This window comes from Dendrobates tinctorius, unplaced genomic scaffold (genome assembly GCF_039654945.1).
Source record: "Dendrobates tinctorius isolate UK_male_01 unplaced genomic scaffold, ASM3965494v1 ptg000022l, whole genome shotgun sequence".
In the NCBI taxonomy this organism is placed as follows: domain Eukaryota; kingdom Metazoa; phylum Chordata; class Amphibia; order Anura; family Dendrobatidae; genus Dendrobates; species Dendrobates tinctorius.
The window spans coordinates 22517020-22529688 of record NW_027361690.1 but is presented as its reverse complement, the minus strand read 5'-3'; the positions used below and the strand labels follow the sequence as shown (position 1 = coordinate 22529688).

At 43.0% G+C, this 12669-nt stretch overlaps 1 protein-coding gene across 3 annotated transcripts in view; it reads left to right on the top strand.

The window, feature by feature from the left end:
• The window catches only part of ATP8B4 (ATPase phospholipid transporting 8B4 (putative)), a 355883-nt gene that overhangs the window by 274250 nt on the left and 68964 nt on the right, over positions 1 to 12669 (top strand). For all 3 annotated transcript variants that reach the window (XM_073568472.1, XM_073568473.1, XM_073568474.1), the window contains one exon: positions 9229 to 9344. In XM_073568472.1, coding sequence (XP_073424573.1) covers positions 9229 to 9344 — 116 coding nt within the window. The remainder of the gene's footprint in view (positions 1 to 9228; positions 9345 to 12669) is intronic.

Genomic DNA, 12669 nt, shown 5'->3' with positions numbered 1-12669 from the left:
CCCCATCAACGCATATGTCCAAATCCCCTTTGGCAGGTGGAGTGGTGGGGCTGGACATATGCCCCAAAGGGGCCACTGAGCATGTGCGAAGAGCAATGTGAAAGCTCCCACTCATTTAGATCGAAGAACCAACTTATGTGTCTCTCCGCAAAACAGGAAAAACACATTTTGTAAACTATGCAGCATGAAATAGCAATGTGCTTTAGTGGCTGTAAATGTTAATCTCGTTCTGCCTGAACAGCTGCTCCTATTACCGTCTGCTAAAGAAATGGTCATTGTGATTGTATTTGAAGAAAGATGTGAATGAGCTTTACTGCTCAATAAATACATTTGGCTGTATGTTTGTGGAACAGGAATAAAAGTGGTCAGAATTAGTGTAAAATTGATCAACTTGGGTGATCATAACCATGCTTGGTAAACTTTAACAACGAATGAAGGTTTTAACTGCCTGATGATAGACCACAGTTGTCTAGAAAGGAGCTAGATATGATTAAAATTTTCACTTTATAGTCATTACTCCGCAAATGGGTTTTACATGAACGTTTCAATAAAGATCATTCACTTCTTGTAATTAAAGGGAACCTGTCAGCAGCTTTGGCCGATATAAGATGCGGCCACTGCCTTTCAGGGCTTATCTACACCATTCTATAATGCTGTAGATAAGCCCCTGATCTGACCTGCAAGAGAAGAAAAACAAATTTTATTATACTCACCCGGGGGGCGTGGTCCGGTCCAATAGTTGTCGCAGGTCCTGGTCCGGCACCTCCCATCTTATTGCGATGCCGCCCTCCTGCTTGCTTCATGGCTCCCCAGCATCGCGCTCCTGCGCAGGCGTACTTATCTGTCCTGTTGAAGGCAGAGCAAAGTACTGCATTGCGCATGTGCTGGAAAAGGTCAGAGAGGCCCTGTGCACTGCAGTACTTTCCTCTGCCCTCAACAGGGCAGATAAGTACGCCTGCGCAGGAGCGCGATCCTGGGGAGCGATGAAGCAAGCAGGAGGGCGACATTGCAAGAAGATGGGAGGCGCCGGACTCAGACCTACGACACCCATTGGACCGGACCGCCCCCTTGGATGAGTATAATAAAACTTATTTTTCTTCTCTTGCAGGTCTGATTGGGGGCTTATCTACAGCATGTGTCACTTACTGAGCTACATGCTGTAGTTATATCAGCAAGAGATCATCACTAGAGGACTAGTAAACCTGCTGCGATAATCTCTCTCCCACCACTGATTAACAGTTTTCTGCCTATGCACAGTGCACTCAGAAAGCTGTCAATCAGTGTTGGTGGCAGGGTTATACAGAGCTAAGGATTCAGAGAACTGATAGATCAGGAGCAGATAAAAATGTCTTGTTAGAGAAATCTCCTAATTTCTCCTGAACTGATTTTTTTCCATTTCAAATTTCCCAATTCATAGGTAAAAACTGTGTTCAGTGAATCCAGACGATCCTATTACTGATATAGATGACAGTTGGTGCTCATAAAGTTCTATGGGACTTGTAGCAGGATGTCTGTGTCTGCTTATGGCTCTTCCTCCCCTTCCCTCTCCATAGAGTTTTAAAATCGCTAACTGTCATCTCAGTAATGTGAAAATCTGCCTTCACTGATTCCTTGCCAGTGAAAGATCAATCCAATAGGAGAAAGCAGCAAATCTCCCTGATACGTTATAAAGTTGCTTATTTTCATGTGTACTATTGATGTATGTAATAGAAATTAAAATGACAGTTACTCTTTAAATATTAAATATACTCTTTATATCATGTAAACAGGCAGAAACGACGTTCCGTTTTGGAAGATAAAAATTCCAAACTGATCAAAATCAGATCTTTCTACTCAAACAAGTTTAGCAAATGCGTATTGTCTGTGATTTCTTGCTCTCTTCCTAGAACTGTGAAACTCTCCTTTGGCTCGTTCCCACATTCAATCCATCTTCTCCTCCCAGCTTGCACCTCTCACACTTCAGACTATTGCCTGCCAGAGTGTGTCCTGTCTACAGTCTTTCTTTTTGTGTCAGCCTCTTTTTAAAAATTTACGGTTCATTTGATATTGTAGAAAATTCAGTATAATTGAATATCACAGCATTAATGAGGTGTACGCTTCATTTTAACATATTTATGGTAACGATTCATTTTGAAAAACAAATCACAATACCAAGAAGTGAAATGCGTCCTAATCTCCCTTTATTTCTACACTTCAATTCATTGTTCTTTTTGAGCCAGGAAGCCCATTACTTATAGAAGATACTTCTTACAGTTTAGACGTTGAATGTTCATACTGGCTATGTGGAAAAAAAAATCAGCTTCTAAAGCACAAATTGGCTGTAAGCTGCGGTTGTCCTCAGAATTTTTTTTTTTTTTAACCAAAACCATGAATAGACCAGAGATCTCTGTTATTCATCACAGTTCTCTATCCACCCTTTTCGTGTCTTCTAATCCACACGGAGACAAGTGAGACCAGTAAACATATGTTTGCATATTCAGAGGGAATGAGCAGGGAGAATAGAATCTGGAGAAGAGCAAAATCAGGCATGGTGGATTTTATATGCATCCATTTACTAGTGATTTACAAACTGAAGCCATTAAATAAAGAACTTACTATATTTGTCACTAATGAACTAACACACTCCCTGTAAATACACACACAGGTGCCTCGCACAAAATTAGAATATCATCAAAAAGTCAATTTATTTCAGTTCTTCAATGCAAAAATGAAACTCCTATATTCTATATTCTATAGAGTCATTACACACAGAGTGATCTATTTCAAGTGTTTCTGTTAATGTTGATGATTATGGCTTACAGCCAATGAGAACCCAAAAGTCATTATCTCAGTAAATTAGAATACTTGAAAAATTATTTTAAAATCCGAAATGTTGGCCTACTGAAATGTATGTTCAGTAAATGCACTCAATACTTGGTCGGGGCTACATTTGCATTAATTACTCCGTCAATGCCGCGCAGCATGGAGGCGACCAGCCTGTGGCACTGCTGAGGTGTTATGGAAGCCCAGGTTGCTTTGATAGCAACCTTCAGCTCGTCTGCATTGTTGGGTCTGGTGTCTCTCATCTTCCTCTTGTCAATACCTCATAGATTCTCTATGGGGAGGTTTCTGGCCAATCAAGCACAGTGATACTGTTGTTTTTAAACCAGATATTGGTACTTTTGGCAGTGTGGACAGGTGCCAAGTCCTGCTGGAGAATGACATTTCCTTCTCCAAAAAGCTTGTCGGCAGAGGGAAGCATAACGTGCTCTAAAATTTCCTGGTAGACAGCTGCGCTGACTTTGGTCTTGATAAAACACAGTGGACCTATACCAGCAGATGGCATGGCTCCACAAACCATCACTGATTGTGGAAACTTCACACTTGACCTCAAGCAGCTTGGATTGTGTGCCTCTCCACTCTTCCTCCAGACTCTGCGACCTTGATTTCTAAATGAAATGCAAAATTTACTTTCACCTGAAAACAACACCTTGGACCACTGACAACAGTCCAGTTCTTTTTCTCCTTGGCCCAGGTAAGACGCTTCTGGCGTTGTCTATTGGTCATGAGTGGCTTGACACAAGGAATGTGACACTTGTAGCCCATGTGCTGGATACGTCTGTGTGTGGTGGCTCTTGAAGCAGTGACTCCAGCAGCACTCCACTCCTGAATCTCCCCCAAATTTTTGAATGGCCTTTTCTTAACAATCCTTTCAAGGCTCCGGTTATCCCGGTTGCTTGTGCACCTTTTTCTACCACACTTTTTCCTTCCACTCTAATTTCCATTAATATATTGGATAATCTGAACAGCCAGCTTCTTTAGCTATGACCTTTTGTGGCTTACCCTCCTTGTGGAGTGTGTCAATGACTGCCTTCTGGACATCTGTCAAGTCAGCTTTCTTCCCCATTATTGTGGCGCCTACTGAAACAGACTGAGGGACCGTTTTTAACACTTAGGAAGCCTGTGCAGGTGTTTTTTGTTAATTATTCTAATTTACTGAGATAATGACTTTTGGGTTTTCATTGGCTGTAAGCCATAATCCTCAACATTAACAGAAATAAACACTGGAAATAGATCACTCTGTTTGTAATGACTATATAATATGTGTTTCTCTTTTTGTATTGAATAACTGAAATTAACTTTTTGATAATTTTCTAATTTGGTGAGAAGCACCTGTATGTCTGTAGGTCAGTTTGGTGTTTTTTTTTGCGTTCTCCAATACATCTAATTGTGTCAGGGTAAAATTCTCACATATAAGCTTTGCCGGATCCTACATTTTTTACGAGTAATCTTTATACATATTGTTTAGTACATAATTTGCGTTGCATTTTGTGTTCTCTATGACATGGTGGACATTTTCCTAATGAATATTACATAAGTCGCTCAGGCTCCCTTGTAAAATTTGTTTGTGCACTTGTGGGTTATGGCGGATCAGGGCGTATAATCACATTTAGAGGAATACAAATTGCAATGTATCATGTGTAGACCTAACTAGAGAGACACCGCGTAAAATATTTCCCTTCAGGAAAATTTTAAATGCTCTAAATAGACAAGAGGGCCATCCATATTTGTAATAAAGACCAACATGGTTCTGTTAAATAATTCTTTGCACAGTGCTTCTTGAACTAAATAATCTAATACATGATGTCCCATAATACATATACAATGCCCCATAATACTATATACAATACCCCATAATACATATACAATTACCTCATAATACATACACAATGCCCTCATAAATACAGAACATGATGCCCCATAATACATAATCTGATAGTGTCCCATAATACATACACAGTGCCTTGTAATACATACATAATGCCTCCATAATACATACTCCAATACACAATGCCCCCATAATGTATAATATAATACACAGTGCCTCATAATACGATACACAGTGCCACATAATACATACACAATGCCGCCATAATACAAGATACCCCATAATACATACTACATGCACAACTCCTGCATAATACAAAATACAATACACAATGCCCTCATAATACATTATACAGTACACCAGGGGTGGGGAACCTTTTTTGTGCCAAGGGTCATTTGGAATTTTATAATAGTGTTCGGGGGCCGTATAAAATTATTAATAATGATGAACAAGTATACTTGTTGCTCGGGTTTTCCCGAGCATGCTCTGGTGTCCGCTGAATATTTTGGCGTGCTCGGAAATTTAGTTTCTGTTGACGCATTTGCATGATTTGCGGATGCTGGACAGTCTGAATACATGTGGGGATTCCTTAACAAACAGGCATTCCGCACATGTATTCAGGCTGTCCAGCAGCCATAAATCATGCAGCTGCGTCGACAAAAAATAAATCTCCAAGCACGCCAAAATACTCAGAGGACACCCGAGCATGCTCAGGAAAGCCCAAGCAGCGAGTATACATGCTCATCACTCAATAACTGTCTTAAACATTAGTAAGCTGGTATCCGAGGTAAACAGCGGGTATCTATATATCTTGGATACCAGCTCCCAGTGTCGCTGATCGTTGGTCTCTCGCTGTCACATGGCCAGCAGGAGACTAAAGATCAAAAAATGGCCCAGGACATTTGAGCACGATCAGCGATACCCGGCGGGGGGGGGGGGGGCTGGTCGCTGATGCATGTCACACACACAGCGATGTCGCAGGCGAGATCTCTGTGGCGTCACAAAATCAGCGATCTCGCTGTGTGTGATGGGGCCTTTAGAGTTCATTTCCTCCCAGCAGTGGGGTTTTATATGCAGGAGCCAGGCAGGTTCGGAACGCTACTAACCTGCTGATTAACCCCATTTCTGGAGCCTGAGGTATACAGCACATGGGTGGTACATGGGGCCTGAGGTATACAGCACATGGGGGGTACATGGAGCCTGTAGTATACAGCACATGGGGGTACATGGAGCCTGAGGTATACAGCACATGGGGGGGTAAATGGAGCCTGAGGTATGTAGCACATGGGGGTACATGTAGCCTGTGGTATACAGCACATGGGGGGTACATGGAGCCTGTGGTATGCAGCACATGGGGGGTACATGGAGCCTGAGGTATACAGCACATGGGGGGTAAATGGAGCCTGAGGTATACAGCACATGGGGGTACATGGAGCCTGAGGTATGCAGCACATGGGGGGTACATGGAGCCTGTGGTATACAGCACATGGGGGGGTACATGGAGCCTGTGGTATGCAGCACATGGGGGGTACATGGAGCCTGAGGTATACAGCACATGGAGGGTAAATGGAGCCTGAGGTATAAAGCACATGGGGGGGTACATGGAGCCTGAGATATACAGCACATGGGGAAGTACATGGAACCTGAGGTATACAGCACATGGGGGGTACATGGAGCCTGTGGTATACAGAACATGGGGGGTACATGGAGCCTGATGTATACAGCACATGGGGGGTACATGGAGCCTGAGGTATGTAGCACATGGGGGTACATGTAGCCTGTGGTATACAGCACATGGGGGGTACATGGAGCCTGTGGTATGCAGCACATGGGGGGTACATGGAGCCTGAGGTATACAGCACATGGGGGGTAAATGGAGCCTGAGGTATACAGCACATGGGGGTACATGGAGCCTGAGGTATGCAGCACATGGGGGGTACATGGAGCCTGTGGTATACAGCACATGGGGGGGTACATGGAGCCTGTGGTATGCAGCACATGGGGGGTACATGGAGCCTGAGGTATACAGCACATGGAGGGTAAATGGAGCCTGAGGTATAAAGCACATGGGGGGGTACATGGAGCCTGAGATATACAGCACATGGGGAAGTACATGGAACCTGAGGTATACAGCACATGGGGGGTACATGGAGCCTGTGGTATACAGAACATGGGGGGTACATGGAGCCTGATGTATACAGCACATGGGGGGTACATGGAGCCTGAGGTATACAGTACATGGGTGGTACATGGAGCCTGAGGTATACAGTACATGGGTGGTACATGGAGCCTGAGGTATACAGTACATGGGGGGTACATGGTGCCTGAGGTATACAGCACATGGGGGGTACATGGAGCCTGAGGTATACAGCACATGGGGGGTACATGGAGCCTGCGGTATACAGCACATGGGGGGTACATGGAGCCTGAGGTATACAGCACATGGGGGGTACATGGAGCCTGAGGTATACAGCACATGGGGGGTACATGGGGCCTGAGGTATCGTGATTACCTTGCACAATGCAGCCCCACAGGAGGACGTGACACTTTCAGCTCTGCTATCTCGCTCAGCAGTGGATGGAGTGGTGGCGGGCAGCGACTCCTGTCAGGGTTGGTTCCTGTGCGCGGAGTCCGGCGTCTCCCTGGTGCAGGCTGCCTGACAATGCAGCCCCCGTGTCTGTTGCTGCAGCAGGATTATAACGCTCCCTTACCTGGAGCAAGCACCGCAGGAGTCTTCCCACTGACTCAGTCCCTCACCTGGAGCCACACAGCAGGAGTTTCCCGAGTCCCACTGATGGGAAAAGTACGGCAAGATACCGCGCGCAATTCATAAAGGGCCCATGGCCAAAAAATAGGGAAAGTGGGGAAAGCGGCTGTGGGCCGCACAAAATGATATGGTGGGCCGTATTCGGCCCACGGGCCGGACGTTCCCCACCCCTGCAGTACACAATGCCCCATAATACTTAACACAATAATCAATGCCTGCATAATGCATTGTACAATACTCATTGTTCCCATAGTACATAATACAATACACAGTGCCCCCATAATACAATACACAGTGCCCCCATAATACATAATACAATACACAGTGCCCCATAGTACAATACACAAAGCCCCCATAATACAATACACAAAGCCCACATAATACAATACATTATGCCACTTGAAATAATTCTATACAACGCACCCATTAAATTGAAAATTATTCTCTGGCCAAATAAGTTACCTATCCCAGTTCTCTTGATGTCCACTAGATTAGGCAGTGTGTCCTCTCTTGTAGATAAACAAATTTGTTGAATAGCGAGGCAGGGAGTCGTTCACACTTTTGCACCTTACAGTAGATAATTGATTATTTTACTGTATCCATGTTACCTCAATGAGCATAATGATGAAAATAAAGCGAGAGACACAAAATTCATATAAAAATAACAATCGTAATTAGAATATAAAAAAAAAGTAATTCAATAAAAAGTGACGCTGCATAGGGTTTAGGAAAGAAAGAAGTGGGCAGCCCAATCATATCACTGTAAGGTTAATGTACACCCTGTAAATAGGGGCATATCTGATAAACCAAGGGGTACTGTAATAACGAAAATCATAAATGCACAGAACAGAGCAGTTCAATCAAACACTAAACATTGCCAAGTGGAGCAGGTGTTGATCAGGCAGCCATCCACAGTCCATGTATTGATTGATCATGGGGACCCCTGAACAGACATAGGTAAAGTGTGTCCACGGGCCACATCCGACCCTGTGCCTGTTTCTGTCCAGCTTACAAAAGGGCTGGAAATAGTGATATACTACACCACGTGGTTGCCTCACCGCTCGATATCTCAATTTCACTGATAGCTGTATCCTCAGGATAAAGATAACGGTACATAGAACAGTAAGCCAGGGAGCCGTCACCATCCTCTTCCACCATTCAGTCTGTGTGACTGAGACTCTGCGCAGGAGTTGTTGGGACATTCTAGATCATGCTTGCTGTGCGCACCTTCAGTACACATGGAGGGGAGCAGTGCATCAAAGAGAACAAGGTTAAGCGTGTAGTTTGATTTTTGTGTTTTTTATTTCTCATTCTTAATTCTCATTTAGCACATGGGGGAAACTGAAGGGCATCATACCGTGTGTGGGGCTATGGGGATGTCATACTGTTTGTGGGTATATTATTCTGTGTGGGTGGGCAGTTAGGGTATCGTACTATGTGGAGGGCTATGTGGATAAAGATTATCTCTGCACAGGAACCGTTTTTAACACATCCAGTTATGGAATTTATTATTACTCCAAGATCTCAAGATCTATAGATTAAAATTAACTTTGTTCCTGGGACAACCCCTTTAAGTTTGGCCGGTTGGTTCAGCCCTTCACAAAAACCACTGTCTTGGCCCTTTAGAAAATGAATTACTCACTCCTACACTTGGACACATTGTAAAGAAAAGAATTTAACGTAGATCATTTCTATAACACAACGCCAAAATATTTTTTGCTTGTATTTATATACCTTTTGGGAAAGATATCATTTTTTTACATGCTTCACAAACTTATGTATTGCCGTTAACAAGGTTGTTCTTTTTCACCAGTGCGAAATCCAGAAGGACAAATTAAACTTTACTGCAAAGGTGCAGACACTATCCTGTATGAGAGGCTTCATATCAGTAGTGAAGAATTATTGTACATTACTTCAGAACATCTCAATGTGAGTATGCCACCTGTCACTAATAGGGAAGTGTAGTTTACATGTGCCCTTCATATCCCATTGCTGGAAGCAGTTGGTATTGTGCATGCGCCCAAATTAACTTTAGTTCTGACGGCGATCTGTCAGTTTGAGGAGTCTGTTCCCACCTTGTAGTCATGGCCGGAAGCTCTGTGTTCCACCAGTTCGCAGACTGGAAGTCGCTGTTGTGTGCTGCGCCCCTCGTATATCATGCGCCTCGATCATTTAGTACACCCGACGCACCCACGCCTCTCTTCTCCCATTGGCAGTCCTTGGCTTTTAATGCAGCAGTGTCTCTTCACCACAACACGCCTCCAGAAGATACAGGAGCGAAGCGCGTGTTGGGGTGGAGGGACATGATGATTTATGGTCCTGGCTGTAGCTAATACTCACTATTATAAGGTAATACTGTATTTCCTCATTGAAACGCTCAGTCATACATCATATATATGCCTAACATTAGAGTAATAGGATGATCTCTTACATATTTATATTTTTGGATCAATATATGTACACTATTACAAAGAAATTCTGTGAACTTCCCTGTATAATTCTTATTAGTGCATACTTCTTACTTTTTGACCTTCAAGCATGTACCCTCTGCGAGCTACCATTTTTAAAGAGTTTTGTTTTATTTGTCACTATTCTAATAAAGAAATAATATATGTTTTGTGGACATTTGTGTTCACTTTTCAGTGACTAACCTCTTTTACTGATCTGTTGGGCTAATGAGGAAGCTTAGTTTACATGTGCCCTGCATATCCCATTGCTGGAAGCAGTCAGTCTTAACACTGTTGGCTGACTGCAGTGATGGTATTTTAAAGAAGCATTCCTCCCATCCAGGTTTGTATCCTCTTAATATATTGCAGTCTTCATATTATATAGCACTGTGTACTTACAATTGCTCATTTTGCCCTTCTACTCAGTAAATTCTTCTCTCTTTTCTCTGCTCTGTGTAGAAACAGAAAGTCTCTGAGTGTTCTTGCATTTATCATTCTCTTCAACTTATGACCTAGCCGCTCCATCCTTCCCCTGCCAGGGACTTTTGCAGTGACTCATACTTTGAAAAATGACCTCTTGTTTCTAAATAGAGCTTAAAAGGATTCAGCTAGTCCGTTTTTAATCACGAAGTTATAGACCTAATAGAAAAGAGAAGAATTTACTGGGTAGAAAGGAAAAATGAGTGATTGTGAGTACACAGTGCCTAATAATATGATGACTGCAATATATTAAGAGGATATAAATATTGATGGGAGTGTTTCTTTAAGCTGTATTCTTTACTGAATGGTGCTATACTATATAAGGATTGAATGCAGCAGCAGTGCTTATACTATCGAGGAGGAATGGAGAGTTCAGGATTATAATTTATTAGAATTTTCTGGGAAAATATTAAAATATGAAAATATCATTAACCAATATCGCAGAAATGAAAAAATGCATGTGTATATTAGTGCATCTGGGTTACCATGGTATTCATTGGCTTGCAAAGGAATTCACCCCCTTTAACTTTTTACCTATTTTGTTACATTACAACCTGTGCTTAAATATTTTTGTTATACGATTTGTGTCGTGTGATGCATCAGCCCGGGATCCAATAACTAAAAATTGGCATGTGCATATATATGTATTCATCCCTTTTGCTCTGAAGACCCTAAAGATAACTGGTGCGAGCAATTACCGTACCTTATAAGTCACATGCTTAGTGACGTTAAGTACCCCTGTGTGCAGTCTAAGTGACGCATGGTCTGTCAGTATATGCTGTGTACACCTTTTCTGAGAGGCTGCATCATCATTAAACTAGAGGCACCCCTAACCAAACACCACCATGAAGACAAAGGAGATCTCCAATCAAGGGAGAAAGTTGTTGAGAAGTACAAGTAAGGGTTGGGTTTAAAAAAAAACAAAAAAAAAACCCAATCTCTGATGATCCCCCAGAGCACCATCAAATGGAAAGAACATGGTACCACAAAAACCCTGTCAATAGAGGTCCGCTCACCAAAACTCTCAGCCTGGGCAAGGAGGGCATTAATCAGAGAAGCAGCACAGAGATCAAAGTTAACCCTAAAGGAGCTGCAGAGTTCCCAAGCAGAGACTGGAGTATCTGTCCATATAACCACAATAAAGCCTTACACTCCATAGAGGTCACCTTTTATGGAAAAGTGGGCAGAAAAAAATGTAAAACTTACACCCAAATTGTGAGACTCGTTTTGAGTTTGCCAAAAGACGTGGGAGACTCCCCAAATGTATGGAGGAGGGTGCTGTGGTCAGATGAGACCAAAATTGAATTTTTGGCCACCAATGTAAACGCTATGTCTGGTGCCTAAACATCAAAGCTCATCACCCCAAAAACACCATCCCCACAGTGAAACATGGCGACAGCATCATGCTGTGGGGAAAAATGGTCCGAGTTGAGGGGATGATGGATGTTGTGAAATACAGGGCTATTCTTGAGCAAACCTGTTTGTCTGTCAGTAATTGGAGACTGGGAGGGAGGTTCACCTTCTAACAAGACAATTTGCTGTTTATCAGAGGAAAGCATTTAAATTGATGGAGCTGGAGCAGTTTTGCCTTGGGCAAAAATCCCAGTGGCAAGACATGGAAAGCTCATAGAGACTTATCCAAAGTGACATGCAGCTGTAATTGCCACAAAAGAGAGGTTCTACAAAGTACTGACTTTAGGGGCGTGAATAGTTATGGACACTGAAGATTTCAGTTATTTTGTCCTGTTTGTTGTTAGCATCTCAATAAAAAGAAAACCAAATGTTCACAGTTGTAGGCATGTTCTTTACATAGACTGATGCAAACCCTCAAAAAACAGTCAAATTCCAGGTTGGGAGGTAGCAAAACATGAAAAATGCCAAGGTGGTGAATACTTTCACAAACCAATGCATAGCCAATACATCTCCTAATATAGTTGTCTTACATTAACCCTCCAGAGTAATTGGGCTTTAACACCTTCACGACAATTGACATACCCATACATCATGGTCAGATAGACGTTCCAACCGATCATGTATAGGTACGTCATGATGCTCTTGCGTGGCATGTAATAGCTGAGACCTGGCTGGCACTGCCAGGAGCAGCGCCCGTATCGCCCCCAGTTGTTTAACCTCCCAAATGCCGCAATCGATATTGATCGAAACATTTAAAAGGCTGAGAAAGGGAGTGGGATCTCTTTCCCTTCCAATCAGCGCCCCATTATCGTCATTGCGAGAGCCCGATAGCCATCATGACAATCACCGGGTCTATCAGCAAGGGTGGCCTGCTTAGACCAGGCCCAGAGCATGGTTGGAGAGGCTCTGTCAGT